Source organism: Delphinapterus leucas, chromosome 2 (genome assembly GCF_059928025.1).
Source record: "Delphinapterus leucas isolate spDelLeu-1000000601 "Yukka" chromosome 2, BTC_Dleu_Yukka2, whole genome shotgun sequence".
Taxonomy (NCBI): domain Eukaryota; kingdom Metazoa; phylum Chordata; class Mammalia; order Artiodactyla; family Monodontidae; genus Delphinapterus; species Delphinapterus leucas.
Window position 1 is genome coordinate 154660191 of NC_143130.1, and position 17948 is coordinate 154678138.

The window sequence follows — 17948 nt, forward strand, 5'->3', positions numbered from 1 at the left end:
CTGTAAAGGGTGTTTTCTCTCTTTGGGTTGTTTTTTTGTTTTTGTGTTTTCCTTTCCCCTTACTTGCCACATTATTGGTTCTCAGCCTTTCAGCTTAGATTCTTGGAATCTGCCTCTTAACTGGGGAGACAGTAAAGTAAATGTGTTGGTTGCTTATTGTGAGGTGCTTAAATAATGGGTCTTATTGATCGTTTTTCTGATTTCAATTTGTGTTCATTTGTGGCTGATTCTGCAAATCTGATCAATATGTGCACCAGTCATTATTCTCACCCCATTCCTTACGCTATTATTATTATTAATATTACCACTTTATGAAATAATTGAATCCTGTGCTTTAGCTTTTAAAAACTGAAGAGAATGTTATTTTTCTTGAATCAGACTCATTATACTTTCTCTGCTTGTGTAATTCTAACATGGATTTGTAGTTTTTGTAATTAGGTTTTTCCTTTTAAATGCCTTTACTGGTGCTGTATCATAGAAAGGGGGGAATATACCATGGGATGACTGAAGATCAGGTTACGAGAATGTACCAGCTATAAAAGCCATGAATGTGCTACCAAAAATAAGATAGGTAAAGGAGCTTTCTTTTCTTTACACCTTTAAAGTATAGATAGTATATGATTTTTGTGTGGTTACATGAAGGTGAATCCTATCTCAGACTCTCATAGTTTGTGATTATTTTTGCAAATTAAATGGAATCCTAAATAAGTACTATGGAAACCGACTCCTTCATGCAAACTTTACCTGAGAGAGAATTTGAATATGAATGTCTACCTGAATCTATATTGCCTAAATAGGAATTCTGGATATAAGTTAGCTGAGCATATGGAGATTGACAAATGGTGATTAATAAAGAGAATAGGGGAAGCCAGAGGGAGCTAATAAAGTATCAGAGAGAGAGATGATTCCCCCACGCTCCACAGTGAATAAAAGTTGGTGCGGTAAGGAGGATCCAGGTCTCTAGATTCCCATTACACCAGACTTCATGTTCTAGAAGAGAATCTTTGGCACCAGCTTTTTAGAAGCCTACATTTGTTCTATGTTTTTGAGAGGATTGAGAAATGGGAAAATCCTTCTTGAAGTAAAGAAATGTGTTTCAAAGTGCATTTCTGGAAAATACCTGGTTGTGTTCCATGGCTGTGAGCTGTGTGGCTTATGACGTCTGGTCGAACTGTAAGGAAGCTAGTCTTTTCTCTTGGGAAGAAGGTGTGTGTAAACAGTTTATCTGAGGGACACAGAGTGGGATGTTTGGGAATGAGTGGGGCTTCTGAAAGTCTGATGTATTTGATGTACGTATACTAAGGAGGGCTGTGGAGAGGGCCTCATTTTTTTTTTCTTCTTTAATATTTATTTATTTGGCTGTTGTGGGATCTTTATTGCGGCCTGCAGGATCTTTCGTTGCGGTACGCGGGCTTCTCTCTAGTTGTGGCACGTGGGCTCCAGAGCATGCAGGCTCAGCAGTTGCAGCACGCGGGCTTAGTTGCCCTGCAGCATGTGGGATCTTAGTTCCCCAACCAGGGATTGACCCTGTGTCCTCTGCTTTGGAAGGCGGATTCCTAACCACTGGACCGTCAGGGAAGTCCCCAAGAGGGCCTCATTAATAATAACAATGAGGGACTTCACTGGTGGCTCAGTGGTTAAGAATCCACCTGCCAATGCAGGGGACATGGGTTTGATCCCTGGTCCGGGAAGATCCCACATGCCATGGAGCAACTAAGCCCGTGCGCCACAACTACCGAGCCTGCGCTTTAGAGCCTGCTAGCTACAACTACTGAGCCCGCGCTCCACAACTACTGAAGCCCACACTCTCTAGAGCCCGCACGCTGCAGCTAATGAGCCCATGCGCTGCACCTACTGAAGCCCACGTGCTCTAGGACCCGCGTGCTGCAACTACAGAGCCCACCTACTGCAATTACTGAAACCCGCGTGCCTAGAGCCCGTGCTGCGCAGCAAGAGAAGCCACTGCAGTGAGAAGCCCATGCACCGCAAGGAAGAGTAGACCCTGCTCACTGCAACTAGAGAAAGCCCGCGCACAGCAACAAAGACCCAATGCAGCCAAAAAATATATAATAATAATAATAATGAGAGTAAAGTTTGCCAGCTGAGGTTCCAAAGTTAGCCTCTCATCCCTGCATTCTGGGAGAAGAGCCTGCTAATGGTTCTGGCTTTGGTCTTTGTAACAGTTGGGGACTTAGGGGACAAGAACCAGTAAAGAATCCAGAAGCCATGGAAATTTGATCTCTGGCTCCCTCCTTTATGGCTTGTCACAGTCTTGCTTGGCTGCCACTGGCCCTCTCCTTTCTCTTCTGTCTTTCTGTGTTGGGCCAGTGTATTTTATTTTCTATCTTCAAAGAGGAATTGAAAGCATAGAGGGGAAAGAATAAATATGTTTTATGCTTGGATGTCTTCTTGACCTAGGCTGCAAAAGTAGGGTCTTGGTTTAAGAAAGTGTGATGGGAAGATCCTAGAGAGGTGTCTTCTGTAGATTTTCCTGTTTTCAGAGTGTGGTGGGGGAAGTAGTGGGGGAGAACAATCTAGAACAAGCCCAAAGCAGCATTGATATTGGATGCACTTGTTGCATTCCTTTTCCTAACATTTTTTTTTTTTACCCTTCTAGACAGCAGCAGAATCATGCTGGTTAACTTTTAGAGTCAGGTCACTTTCTGTGTAGAGCTCAGGAATGTCAATAGAGTGGATGATAGAAACTGGAGTTTTATAGCATTATTTTCTTATTATCCCTAGAACTTGATTTCTCTTGGACTTGAAAGTTCTCTACTTCTATTGCCTCTTGATACTTAGCAAATTTCTAGGCCTTTGATGGGAGTTGGTTGGATTGAACCTTCCAGATCTTTGTTTGGTTGTGACATGGAAAATGATCTTGTGTATTGTGTTATGTTGTACTTCTAGAACTCTATGGCTTTGACGTGCTCATAGATTCTACTCTGAAGCCATGGTTGTTGGAAGTGAATCTCTCTCCCTCTTTGGCCTGGTAAGTAGTCTATTCCATCAACCAGAAAAGGACAAACCTTCAATAAGCAGCTCTAAAACACTTTTTTTTTTTTTTTTTGGTCATTTCTCTTGGCGCTAGGAGATTTTTTTCCCCGTGGATATTAGATTGAGATGACTAGAATTTCTAAATTTGGGGGATGTGTGGTATATTGTCAGAGTCCATATTGCAACCATGGACCCCTATCTTACTAGTCAATTTGCAATCTCTGTTTACTGTCTTATTGGGCTTCTAAGGGATGCTTCTTTCATTTTTATCCCCAGTGTGCTTCCTCTCGCGCTCTCTTTTTTTAAGCTTTGTAGGTGTTCTGCTAAGGGTAAAGAAATACATGAGATATTGAATTTCCTTCACCACCAAAAGTTTATACATACTCTAATCCACATATACCATAAAGGTATAGAGCTGGGCCTAGGGTAGTGTAGATAATATCTGGTCCTTTTATCCTGTCCACGTCCTGGTGTTATCCATCCAAGATTAAAGCCTAAAGACTTCAAACAATCTTTAAAAAAATTTTTTTAACCTATCTATTGTTTAGAAGAAGGAAAGAAAGTTATTTTTCAATACCAGAGAAGATTCTGCTTCTATCTGTGGCTACAGCCAGAGTTTCTGTTAGCTCTGTGCTTCTCTAAACAGCTAGAAAACCCAAGAGATTTATGACAGAGACCACCCAGCTGCTGCATTTTTAACAATGAGAAATTTTGGGAAAATGCCAAGTAATCAAATAAAGACAGACTGACTACTTTGTAGGGTGGGAGTTTGGCTTAACCCCAGTAGTAAGGTGTAGAGCTGGATAATACAGATGCTTCAGATGTTGTGCTACACTTTGGTTAAGTCAACGTTTCGCAGGTTTCCCAGCAATGTACATTATACAATGTTAGAGAGCCCCAGGATAAGGCATTGGGTCAGCAGCCAGAGGAATCTGGTTTCTGGAGGAGCACCTCAACTCCAAAGCCAGCATGGCATCACTGCCACAGGGATGCCCCCTGCTTTCGGACCATGTTGCTTCTGTTTCCATGTGGGCTCCTGCTGCATCATTTGGTGATATTTTGGTATAACTTGTATTTTTTTTTTTTTGGCCTTCATTTGCAAGCCTGCAAGCTTAAGAAGATGGATTTAGAATGGAAAATGAAGCCTTAAAAAAAGTACAGAGATAGCCCAAGTTTCTTCTCTTGCATGTGAATGTGATTTGACTATCACAGCAGTAAAAAAAAAAAAAAATTGAACGATGGGCACACTCATAAAAGAGCATATTAAAAATCTGAACCTCTCAAATCCACAGTGATAGTGAAGCCGTGTTATGACCTGTGCAAAGTTTGAATTGCACAATACCTTCTGGAATAAAAAGATTGCATGTCAGGGGATAAGCGCCTTAGATCTGGGCCTGCCTTGCAGAGGATGAGTTTGATGCCAGGCTTTTATTTCTAGAATTTTTGCCCAGATGTTTTTTTTCCCCCATGGATTTGATGTGCTTTATGTGTATCTCCTCAATGACATTTGGTAGCTTTGCTGTATTAAGGCCTGTTAGGGGCAGCTATTCTGTTAACCTATAAAATTATTGATTGCTCTTTTCTTTCTTTGTTCTGTTAGTGATGCACCTCTGGACCTAAAGATTAAAGCCAGTATGATTTCAGATATGTTCACTGTTGTAGGTGAGTAGTAGTGTTTTCTGAAAACTCATATAAAAGTTAAGCAGTGCGTCCATTTTGTCAGGTTCTGTAGGTGTTGCCAACTGGCAGTTTCTCAGCCATGCTAAATGTTTTGTACTAAAAAATTATATTTTCAGGGAAGTGTTTATACGTTTCTATTCCCCCTGGCTCCATCCTGCCCTGAGGCTGAACCACAACTAGGGCTGAGACCTAATTCCTGGGGCACAGGAATTAGGAGCTGAGGAAGAGAATTAAGCAAAGATCTGGAGAAAATATATTTTTCTCTGAGCTGAGATAGTGAAACCCACTGAAGAGGCTTTGTTACGAAGGAGACTGGCTGTGTTTCTGCTAGGCAGTCTCTACTGGTGTCAGCGCTCTTCTGTAGTGGTTATGACTGAAGCAGCCAAGGAAGAAATCCCTTTCTGGGTAGATAAGCCAGAACTTTGAGATGGAGATGGGCAGCCAGGTGGGTATGTTTTGGGTTTGGAGTTGTTGTTTTAAGTACTCTAAAAAGACATGATAAAATACACTTGAAATGAACTAACACTTGGCGTACCAGCAAATGCTGTAAAACTTTGCTACCATGTTCTCCTTAGATGAGAATTTGCTTCCTTTTAGGAAATAAGTGAAATTGGCCGAAGCTTAATTTCTTAAGCAATGGGTAATCTACAAAGCCCATTTTGGAAGTTGCCAATCTACCACCTTTAGCAGTTCCAGAAGTGGATCCTATAACAGGACAATACCCCTCACTTGCTTCTGGATTCTCCTGGTAAAAACAACATTATCTTCCAGTCACCATCCAGGAAGCCACTTTGAAATAACTTGTCTTTATTAACCACTGTGTGTTTTTAAATGGTGGTTTGCACTTTTACTCTGAAGTTCATCAGAAGTCTACACCTCTTCTTCCATCAGTATCACATTTCAGCTCCCCAGCTCCCCAAGGAAGGCTGGTTTATCTGCATATATTCCTTACTTGTTTGCTGCAGTTGTGGTGGTTCGAAGTTCAAGTGGAGTATGTGTATGGGAGAGTCATGCCTAAACCTCCCAAGGATGGATCTCTGTAACATTTATGACAGTGAAACCGAGTTTGTCCATCTAAAGGAAAGATGCAGCTAAATCTGCTAATGTCTTAGAAAATGGCAGGCTTTAATATTTCCCATTCCCCATTCAGGGTTTGTATGTCAAGATCCTGCCCAGCGGGCATCAACCCGGCCAATTTATCCCACCTTTGAGTCTTCCAGGCGAAACCCTTTCCAGAAACCTCAGGTAAGCAAATTCAGCAACAGGAAGCCCCAAGGAAGCTTATTGCAAAGTGGCAGCTGTTGTCAAGGAGTGAGCAGAAGCGCTATGATTATAAAGTCACTTACAGCCGGAGAATTGGGGGACCATTCTAGACAGGAGGCAGTTATATTCAGCCACAGCTAATAGCTTATGCTTTTAATGCTTTCAAACCAACTTACTCTCTGCTTTTTTCTTTCTTTTCTTTTGGCTTCTTTTTTCATTGTCTTTTCCTTTGTTCTTTTTCTCTCTTTTTAAAAATCACTTTCTGTTTTCTCATATGCTCATAAACGAGGCACAGAGAGGGAATCTACAAATTCCTCATCATTACTCTGCTGTATTTTTTTTTAATTAATTTATTTATTTTTCGCTGCTTGGGTCTTTGTTGCTGCGTGTGGGTTTTCTCTAGTTGCAGTGAGTGGGGGCTACTCTTCGTGGTGGTGTGCAGGCTTCTCATTGTGGTGGCTTCTCTTGTTGCATAGCATGGGCTCTAGGCACGTAGGCTTCAGTAGTTGTGGCTCGCGGACTTCAGTAGTTATGGCTCGTGGGCTCTAGAGTGCAGGCTCAGTAGCTGTGGCTCACGGGCTTAGTTGCTCTGCGGCATGTGGGATCTTCCCGGGCCAGGGCTCGAACCTGTGTCCCCTGCCTTGGCAGGCGGATTCTTAACCACTGCGCCACCAGGGAAGCCCTGCTGCATTCTTTTTGATCTTCAGACTAGCTTCGCAGAGAAGATGCTCAATTGAAATAATATCTTCTCTATATGTGAGTCTCTTCACAGGGACCCTCAATGATCATGAGGTGTAGATTGAAGTTAAATGAGATAAATGCCTGCAGAAAGCTGTGCATGGGTGTCTGAAACATCATCTGACCCAGTGTGGCTCCAGTCTGTGTACTCTGCATTTTCCAGTTAAACCAATCAGCTCATCATTCTGCCTACCTATTCCATCATCGGATCAGTCCCCGCCCATCTAGACCTGGCTAGTTTCCACTTGTGTTTCTTTGCCTCTTACGTTTCTTCCTATCCAAAAGGTCCACTTTCCTCCTGTCTTCCCATCTGGATTGATTACCTCACCTGCTCAGAAGTTTGGAGATCGTTTCTTATTAAATCCATTCCACTCTGTCATGACCTTTTCTTTTCATTGCAGCATTATTTACTGGTTCTTTATTGCATTGTTTTGCATTCATTGACTTGTTGCCTTTAAATTGTCCAGTACTCCTCTGCTAGATTGTAAGCCCTTTGAGGGCAGAAACAGCTGCTGCTTCTCCCTGTCCCTCCCCTTTCCCTTACTTCGCCCCTCCTATGTTCCCCCTACCTCCACTTTAGCCCTCCACCTCTCCCTTTTTTCCTCCCACTTCTCTTCCTTTTGCTTGCTGGTCCCATGTAGATTACTGCTACTTCTGTTTGCTAAGCTTATGTACCATTATTTATTCACATAACTTTTCATTAGAACAGGGTTTACAAACTCAAATGCCTCTAGGGGCTTCAGAGAGACAATGTAAAAGGGTAACTAGGGCCAGGTATGATACAGCTAAGAGTGCTGTGACTGCAGTAAACTGGGCAGTGCATGCTTCCTAGCAAAAGGGCAGCTCTTTTACTTACGTGCTCTGGCTGATCATTGCCATGCGTGAGTGTGGGCCAAGTGTTGTTAGATCTTCCTACTGTCAAGAGAAATCAGAAATCTTATTTTAAAATACTGGCAACAAGAGTTCAATTTAAAAACTAATACTTTGCAGATGAAACATAGCATGTCCTTGAGCTGGATTCAGTCTATTGGTTGCCTGTGACCTCTTGCCTTAGAATTATTCCCTATTAGCATTAGTGCTGTGGTGTGGAACAGGGTGAACTATATTTTAAGGGATATTATCTTAGATTAGAAGTGAAACCAGGCGACAGGGTTGTACTTGATCAGTACATCACAGATCAAAGGGTTTTCTTTAATTTTTTTTTAAATTGCTTTACAAAGGTGCATTAGTTTCTGCTTTATAACAGTGAATCAGCTATACATATACATGTATCCCCATATCTCCTCCCTCTTGCGTCTCTCTCCCACCCTCCCTATCCCACCCCTCTAAGTAGTCACAAAGCACCAAGCTGGTAGAGGGTTAACCTAGGCGTACTAGGAAAACTGAATTTAGGCAATCGCGTTCCTTTGCAAATTGTTTTCTGCAGTATCTGTGGCAAGAGCCACAGGACTGTGTATAAAGGATTACGAATGTTTCTGTGCATCATTACCAGTTTCTGCAAGTTCCACTCTAGGAGTAGATGTATGTCAATCTTGGATGAATTGATCCCTTTTCTTAGCTTGCCTGTCAGCTTTTACTGGTGACTCTTTGCACGTAGTGGAGACTCTATTCACTGTTTGTTCTGCATACTGGTGGGTAATGGCATGACTTCATCCATGAGCAGTCCACAGGACACTTACTTAAAGGCTAAAGAAGCTATAGATTACATGTACTGTGTGAGACCATTTTATCAGGTAGAATAGTTAACTTCAGGATCTTCAGTACGTGACAGTAGGATTGAGTTCTCAGTGGTGAGAAGGTGAAACTGGAATGGTTATACTGCAGGAGAATGCAGTGTGAACGATAATAAATGCTCTCATCTTTTGAGAGCAAAATATAGGGCTTTGGCTTTTGCTGTCTGCTTGAAGATTATTTTTGTCACCATAGATGTAGGAGTTGGAAAATACAGGCATGTTAGGAAAAGATAAGGCTTTATTCCATTTTTCTGTCTTTTATAGCGTCCAGTATCTGCACAGTTTCAGTCATCAAGCACCAAACAGGTAAGTTCTGGATCGTTTGGAGATTTCATTCAAATTTTTATCTCCATTCCCCAAATGAAAAGCCATTTAGCTTCACTGTTTCACAGTACATATTTCATGCACCTGCTTTTTGAACAGTTTAATAATGTAAAATAGAATAAGTGAAAGTGAATGCACAGAGATCTTTTTGGATGTAGTATGTAAGAGTAGAGGTTGCAGGAATTTATGAATCCTCTTTTTCTGATGGTGATTATGCTGTGATAGAGGCAGTTGAATTTAAATGATGAACAGAGTTTAGGGGCATATCTATTGTTCTGACCAAAATATTCCAGGAAAGAAATATCATAGTGCACAAGTAACCTTTCATTTGTTCAGACATCTTATGAAACATACCCTTGTCAGTAGCTTTATATTGGAAATGTTTTCACATTGGGTATTGGGCTGTATTTGAGTTTTTTAACAGATGACTTTTCTTATATGTAGTAATTTGCAGTTTTATGAATCTTAGAAACTCTGCCATATTTGGTGTCTCAGATGCTACGTTTAAAATAAAGACAAAATATGTTATCTCAGTCTCTTAATGATCATCATTTGTCCTCTTTCTGTTCTTGTTAGCAGTATGTGAAATAAACTGTCGCTTTCTTCTGTGCAGATTTTTTTTAACATCTTCTGAAGTGATAGGATTTGATGCTTTGATATGAGTGATGTAGATGTTCTCATTTATAAGTGTATCACTTGCAATTATTAGTTCTTTAGTAAAAAGCTCCAGTATATTTATTTTGGCATTTGTAGATACAGTTTCTGGTAAGCTTGGAAGCTTGAATTATAACTTTCTTAGCTACTGTTTTTGATAAAGTGATGTACATGGTTTATATGAATCAAAGAAATGAAAAAAAGACTCACTGGCTGTGTTGTCTAGTATTTGGTAACTGATTAGTATGGTTTTGTAACACAAGTTTTGTTGTTTGGTTGGTAGAATTCAAAACTCTGTAATAGTGTTTTGTATTTAGCAGGTACCTAAGTGTGCAAGCTGCTCTCTGTGGCAAACAAAAACGAAGGCTGTTGACTTCAAAGAGCTTACACTCTAAATATCTCTTGACCTAACCTATTTAAGGAGAAGATTAAAGTACTGTTTCATAGCCTTCTGAATTTGACTCCAAAGAAGTGTCTTTGACATGGAAATCTAATCTTAATGTCCCATTACTCATTTTAATTCTATTCCACCTAGCTCCATTGCTTGAATTGCCATAAGTTGCAAATAACCTGTGGACGAGCAAGGCCTCTCTTTAGTGGTTATTTATTTCGACGCTGCTCACGTGACGCAAAGGCTTTCTGGCTTTATTCAGCAAACCTTAAACATATTGAATTCTTCGACTCTTACTGTCCTTTGCAATGTTCTACCTTGTCCCTATCTTTCTGTTAATGAAGCACTCTCAAATCCACAGTAGTCTCATCACAGCTAAGTGAGAAAAGAGAAGAAACTTTCTGCTCGGGCCATTTAGACCGTGTAAACTGTTCTTTTTCTGGTGGTGTCAGATTGTGAAGTCACAGTTTTTTGCTTGTTGTCTGATGATTCCTTTTTAATCCATTATCTCTTTCTACATTTCTCCCTTCCCTTGAATACCTATGGTTCAACATTTTTCACGCACCAGAAATTACATTTCAGTGTTCAAGCAGGTGATATGGTTTTGTGGAAAGAATGAGGACTTTGAAGTCAGATAGACCTGGGTTCAAATTTGAACTCTGCCAGTAACTGTTAGACCTTGGGCATGTTCCCTTACGTCTCAGGCTCACTTCCCACATCTGTCAAATGAGGATAGTAATACGTACATGGAGTTATGCTGAGAAAGGAATGATCAAAAGTAGGTAAAATATTTGGGATACTTTTGGACACATAGTTTACCCTCAGAAGATTTAGTCTCCTTCATACTTTTGAGTACTGTTTTTTGTTTTTTGTTTTGTTTTGTTTTTTTGGGGGGTATGCGGGCACCTCACTGTTGTGGCCTCTCCTGTTGCGGAGCACAGGCTCCGGACGCACAGGCTCAGCGGCCATGGCTCACGGGCCCAGCCGCTCCGCGGCATGTGAGATCTTCCCTGACCGGGGCACGAACCCGTGTCCCCTGCAGCGGCAGGCGGACTCTCAACCATGGCGCCACCAGGGAAGCCCTTGAGTACTGTTTTGATTTCCCTTTTTGCATTGTCAGTATCTGGTGTTATTTTGATATTCATTTATCTATAGTCATGTCTTTTCACATTTACTGTCATCAACAAATGCAAATCAACCCAATTAAATAAATGATTAATTAATTATTCATCCTCCCAGACATCAATACAGATTCTAAAGAATGCTTAATCAGTACCCGATCACTTCCCAACTTGATTCACTGCTTCTTATCTTATCCTACAGTTGCATCTTTTAACTGTGTTCAGCTTTTGTTGGTATATTTTATTTATTATATCATGATGCTAAGTCCTGTTTGGAAATATAATTTAAAATAAAAACTATATGAAGTTTTCACAAATGCTTCTCTAAAATCCAAAGACATTAAATATATTTGCTCTATTCCCCCTTTTTGTTATTTTGTCCTAAATATCAAAATTATAAAGCACATTTTAAAATAAATAAGCAGTCTCTGTACTACTATTCTTTATGAGCCCATTAAACTCTAAATGTTTATGGATTTTTTTCTTTTAATATTTGTTCCATTATTTTACTAGGGATTCAAGTTAGACTCACCAGGCGGTAATCGCCAGGAGCATACTTCTTAAATTTTTGAAGATTGGTGCTTCATTTTTTTTTTTTTTTTCTAATCCTCTCGTACCTCCTCAGTTGTTCATGATTTTTCAAACATAATTGTAAGTGGTTTTGGTAATTTTTTTTGTTTTTAAAGCCAGTTCTGTTAATAGCAAGATGCATGTCTCCCAGACCTGCTGACTTACATTTATTACAGATTTTCAGATGCTGCATATCTCTTTTTACTGTAACACAAACCTACTTACTTGCTTTCTTTTTTTTTTCCCCTAATTTCAAAGTAGTATACTTCCGGTTATCATTATATGTAAGCCTTCTCTATTAGCCATTTTTGGTCTGTTTCCACCCAGATTTATTCATATGTGGGTTTTTTTGTTCATTTTCTTTTGTTTGATAGAACTGATTCATTTTGCTTTTTAAACTTGACTTTTTATTTTCTGAGTGGCAAGATGCATCACATATAAATTGAGCTATTTCTAGTCCATGTATTTTTAACACAGAATTCTAAACTTTGTAAAGTTGCATTGGGAGGCTTTTTATTCTTTGTATGTGTTCTCTGTCAGGCAGATTTTTTTTTGCCCCTCAATTTTGATATCTTTGAGGATACCTCACCTTTTTTTTTCATATTCTACCTCTTGTCCAGTTCTCCTTACTGGTACTTGCCAGCTTTCTTTAAGGTGAGAACCATTTTTCTGATTTAACACCTGTTTCTTACTGCTGTGAGTGGGGGCAGGTGATTCCCTGTCTCAATAATTTCACATTCTCAGCCAGTTCTTCCCTAGCAATGAAGGTTAGATGCGTATTGGTTTCTTCTGTGGGTATATTTCTGAGTCCTACGTTGTACTAATTACAATTTAACAACTTTGATGCATGTTGCATGGTAGAATTCTTACTGAGACAGTTTAAAGTCTATCTGAGAACCCAGCAGTTTAAATCTTGTGTCATCTAGCCAGGGGCAATGGTTCCCTTTAAGTTTAGAGGAGCTTTATTTCCTTAGTGTATTTAGTCAATCCATTGGAATATGTGGATGTATTCTATCCACTACCCAGAGAACATAGCTGAGCTGACGTGCCCAAAGTCAAAACCACAGAATGGCTTGTATTTGAACTGCTTTGCTCTTGTTTTTGACAGTCCTGATGGCCTTTCAAATCATTCTGATTCCTTTTTTTCTTTTGCTTTGCTTTTAATTTCCAAGTATCTCCTTGGCACTCATAAGCATTTCTGGTTTTTTTCTTTTTTTTTCATTATTATCCTTTCTTCTCCCCTTTTCCCTCTGCTTTTTCTCTCACCTGTGTCTATAATTCATTTGTTAAGAGTTCATTTCATTAATAAATATTGGTAGGTTTCAACCAGTGGTCTAGGATAGTAATGCTTTGTTGTTCCTGTATAAATACATTCCTGTATAAACCAGTACAGCAGATATTATGTAGATTTAAAAAATTCTCTCGTCTCAAATTTATTGAAAAGCTGAGATTGGCAAAATATTTTTTACTTTCTAGTCTGATTATTTTCCACTGGCTTCCCCAAAGACACAGGAAACCTGGGTGGATTTTAGAGAGGCATTTGAGATACCTAGACTTCGAGAGCTACAACTTTTCCTATTTTTCTCCCTCTCAGCCTTCTTAATAGTTGACATTGAAGTAAATAGGTGAAGAGATTAAAGGAGTTTCTAGCCACATTTTTTTTTCTCTTTTGGAGTAGCATTGACCTTTTCTTTGCGCTCTGGTGGTATTTGTGGCAATAAAAGAATAAAACAGTCAGTTTATGGGAGTTAACAGCTGAAGCATTCATCTAACAAGCACCATTACCCCTTCCTTTTCTAACCTCCCAAAAGCCCCACCCAGGAGCACCTGCTTAAACTCCTACCCACCCCACCCAAATAGCCCTCATGTAGGCACACAGTGGCTAGAGTTAGGACCGTGGACTGTGAGTAACAAAAGAGTGGTTGTGAATGTATGTAGGAGACAACTCTTTAAAAATGACTGGGAGAGTTTTGGAGAGCTAATTCATTGTGGGAGCAGGTTTAGATGAATAGAGGAAGATTGCAACATCATTATAATAGTCTCAATCTCTGGAAACCAGGAATACCATGAAGCAGTTCCACAAAGATGAAAATTAGGTCCTAGAAAAGCAAAAAAAAAAAAAAAAAAAAAAAAAGTTAAAAAGATAAGAACGAAAAGTAAACAATAAATAAGTAAACAGAAAAAAAACCTCTAACGATGAAAAAACAGATAAGAGACTGAGCCAACAAAAACAAAAGGACAAAAAAAAGGAAAATAATTTTTTAAAAATTGGATGTGCTCATTAGATGTTATTCAGTAGTGACTTGATCCATGTTCTTATAAATATGACCATTCCTTAAAACTATTCCTATAGGTAATAACTATTTCTTAAAATATTTTTTCTTATTAACCTGGTAATACAGTTAATCAGCATCTTAAAATAACATTCTTTCTATTCTAAGATGATTAATCTTTATTTTTATTACATCATTAAAATGAATGCTTACTTCATATTGTCTTCTTTCACAATTTCAGAGGACTTCAAGATATTCTTAAATAGTGTGAAGTGATAAGGCAGCTTGACTTTGGAGGATTTACTGCCAGTGGCTTTCTGATCAAAGCCATGCTGTCACATGTGAGGTAGATAAGTCTTTTTAGCAAACAATAAGTAGTGTGTGAAGATGGCAGAAGTCCTCAAAACATCCATTTAATATTTTGGCTTTTCCAAGTTATATGCTAAATAAGAAGTCACACTTAAAAATTTTTTTTTAAATGATTCTATTACTTATATTGATTCCCTTCTTAAATCTTAAACATTCTTCTTGATTTCCAACATGTGCTGTATAATGTATTTCCAGAGATCAGAAGGGAGTTAAATTTTTTCCCAAAATCCTCTGCAAAGTTTAATTCTAACCATGGTTGATCTATGTGTCAGCACATTATTCATTTACTTATTTGTTCAAAAAACATTTATTGATCTCCTACTCCATCCCAAGTACTGTTCTAGATGCTGAAGATACCACAGGAAAAGCTAAAGAGATAAAAGTTCCTACCTTCACTTGGTGCTTGTATCTGCTCATTTCGTCGTTTTCCTTCCATGGAGTTGCCTATCAGAAAATCTGTGTTTTATAACTCCATGCTAGCTTTGAAGATTAGTATATATTGATCTCCCTTGTGTCCAAAGGTAAAGCCATTCATGGTTGTTTATGTACAGGTGTGCATTAGTCTGCGTGGGCAGCCATAACAAAATACCATAGACTGGGTGGCTTAAACCACAGAAACTTATTTCTCACAGCTCTGGAGGCTGGGAAATCCAAGATCAAGGTGCTGGCAAGGTAGGTTTTGTTCTGAGGCCTCTGCTTTTGGCTTGTAGATGGTCACCATCTTGCTGTGTGCTCACATGACCTCCTTGTGCTTGCTCAGGCAGAGAGAAAGAGAGAGAGGACAAGCTCTCTGGTGGCTCTTCTTTTTTTTTTTTTTTTAAATTAATTAATTTATTTTTGGCTGCGTTTGGTCTTCGTTGCTGCACGCAGGCTTTCTCTAGTTGTGGCGAGCGGGGGCTACTCTGTTGCAGTGCACAGTCTTCTCAGTGCAGTGGCTTCTCTTGTTGTGGAGCATGGGCTCTAGGCCAGTGGGCTTCAGTAGTTGCAGCATGTGGGCTCAGTAGTTGTGGCTCGCGGGTTCTAGGGCACAGGCTCAGTAATTGTGGCGCATGGGCTTAGTTGCTCCGCAGCATGAGGGATCTTCCCAGACTAGGGCTCGAACCTGCGTCCTCTGCCTTGGCAGGCGGATTCTTAACCACTGCACCACCAGGGAAGCCTGGTGGCTCTTCTTTAAAGGCTATTAATCCCATCAGACCAGGGCCTCACCCTCATGTCCTCATCTGACTCTAATTACTTCCCAAAAGCCCCATCTCCACATACTGTCACACTGTGGGGGTTAGGGCTTCAACGTAGGAATTTTGGGGCAACACAAACATTTAGTCCATAACAATGAGTATTGCTGAAAATGTCAAAAGTTAGTTGTCAAAAAGCCTTTCCATAGACTGTGTATACAAAAAGAAAAATAAACAATGGTTCCTGACGGTAGGACTTCTTCTGTCTGGTCAGAGTTACTTCCAGGACTCTAGAGAGACAAATTATACCCCCATTTCTTGGATTATTCCTTATTCTTTGTAGTTGGCAGATTTATTTGTCTTATTTTATCAGTCATCTTTTTCAATAATAGTGTGTTTTCATGCTTCATACTATCTGATTTCCTTTGTTACCTTTGTATTTCTCTGCTCTCATAACATCAAAATCTCTTAAAAGTTTTGTTCTCCAACAGCCTTCCTGATCATCATTCAGAAGCTGAAGTAGCCAGATCATCTTTGGGGATCCATAAGGAACATGACCCACTTGGCTGCCTCCTTGGAGTACCCAAGGCAGTCATCCTAGACCCAGTCTCTTGTAGTCTAGCAACTATAGTGTTTCTCAAGTTGTAGCCTTTTGCTCACAGCTCTCTTCTGTGTCACTGATAACTTTCATCCAAATATTTCCCTCCTCAAGTTCTAAAACATCCCACTGTCCAACTTTTTCATCTGTGACATAATAGATTGCTCCTGTTTCTCGGTCTTTTTTTTTTTTTTTAATTTTATTTATTTATTTATTTTTATTTTTTGGCTGCGTCGGGTCTTCATTGTATGTTTCTCTGTTTTATGTCTTACTTTTCCTAACTTTACTTCCCCAGTGCTGAAAAGAATATAGTTACTTACTGAAATAAATACATATTTAATCTTATGTTGAGGTTATTTTCAGATTTTTTTCCCATATATTTCAAACTATTAAATGTACTCTAAAACCAAGATTAGGAATAAGTACTAGCTTACAAGGCCACGTGGACATCTTTCTTTCTTTTTTTAATTTGTATCTCTCTCAACCCATAGTGTTTTCCTACTATTCTATTTTCTCTTCTTTTCTTTGAGTTTACTGGCTTTCATCTATTTCCCAGGGTTTCAGGCTAAGAGATCAATTACAGAAAATGGGCTTTGGATTTGAGCTTATACATATGATGAAACATGATAGTGTTGAGGGACTGACTAGAGGGAAATGAAGAAAGGTGATGAAAAGATATTTTTGTTTTTCTTTTTTCTTCTCCTTAGCGTTGCCGTCCACTCTCTGCCAGTGACGCAGAAATGAAAAACCTTGTGGGCTCAGCACGGGAGAAGGTGCCGGGGAAGTTAGGTGGTTCTGTGCTTGGTCTGTCAATGGAGGAGGTAAAGATAACTCTATTTCAGGCCTTTACGGGTTAACATAGGCTTCAGTGAAAATTAGTGAGTGATTCGTAATATTCATGACCAACTCATATCTTATACTGAACGTGGGAGAAATAGCTTCTCAAAAAAATAGCATCTTAAATGGAATTAATTTCTTCCTTCATGCTTCTTTTGTATTCTCGGTTCATAACTCTCTTCCTCTGTCCTATTACCACATGGGTTACAGTTTTTAAAATAGGTACTCATTTTATTTTATTTTCTCTTCCGCCATGTAGATCAAAGTTTTACGGAGGGTGAAGGAAGAGAATGATCGGAGAGGTGGATTTATTCGCATATTCCCTACATCAGAGACATGGGAAATATATGGGTGAGGTGACTACCTTTTTTTTAAATCTGTACTTCAGGTCAAGAGAATTGGATTAATTGTGACACAGTATCATCACTGCTCTCCACATGGTGCCTTTCTTACATTTTTTTGTTTATTTATTTATGACAGTATGAATATTACCCAACCCTGCATTTTTCCTCCCTTTTTTCTAGTTCCCTTCCTCCTTCCTAACTGCCCCCTAACCCAGGGTTAGACACTGTCCTAAATTTTGTGGTTATCATTACCTTGATTTGAAAAAAAAAAAAATTGGTGTATCATCTATATGTGTGCTTAAACAATAAATTACTTATTTTTAATCATCTTTGAGATCAGGTTTACATGCAGCAGCATCCATTTTAAGTTTGATGATGAATTTTGACAAACACAGATGTCAGTTTAATCACCACAATTAAGATATAGAACATTCCATTACCTCCAGATGTCCTCTCATGCCCCTTCCCTGTGAGTCCCCCCATTACTGTGAGCCTCAAACATCTACTGACCTGCTTTATATCACTATAGTTTTTCTAGAATTTTATATAAATAGAATCATACATTATATATTTCTTGATGTCTGGATTCTTTTGTTTGGCATAATGTTTTTGAGAATTATCCATGTTGTTGTGTGAAACAGTAGTAGTTCATTCCTGACTATTGTTACGTGCTATTTCATTGTATAAATATAGCACAATTTGTTTATCCATTCACCTGTGTGGAATATTTGGATTGTGTCCAGTTTTGGGCTGTTCTGAAGAAAGCTGCTATTATGAACATTTATGTACAAGTCTCTGTGTGGATATATGATTTTATTTTTCTTGGATAAATACCTAGGGGTGGAATAGGTGGGTCGTATGAAAAGGGATAAGAGATAGAACCATTT

At 39.2% G+C, this 17948-nt stretch overlaps 1 protein-coding gene across 15 annotated transcripts in view; it reads left to right on the top strand.

Annotated features, from left to right (window-relative positions):
- The window catches only part of TTLL5 (tubulin tyrosine ligase like 5), a 305509-nt gene that overhangs the window by 69490 nt on the left and 218071 nt on the right, over positions 1-17948 (top strand). For 13 of the 15 annotated variants that reach the window (XM_022576495.3, XM_022576493.3, XM_089907984.1 and 10 more), the window contains 6 exons: positions 2908-2989; positions 4595-4656; positions 5825-5919; positions 8673-8714; positions 16588-16701; positions 16977-17068. In XM_022576495.3, the coding sequence (XP_022432203.1) occupies positions 2908-2989; positions 4595-4656; positions 5825-5919; positions 8673-8714; positions 16588-16701; positions 16977-17068 (487 nt within the window). The remainder of the gene's footprint in view (positions 1-2907; positions 2990-4594; positions 4657-5824; positions 5920-8672; positions 8715-16587; positions 16702-16976; positions 17069-17948) is intronic. The other 2 variants (XM_089907981.1, XM_022576501.3) reach the window with 1 other exon arrangement.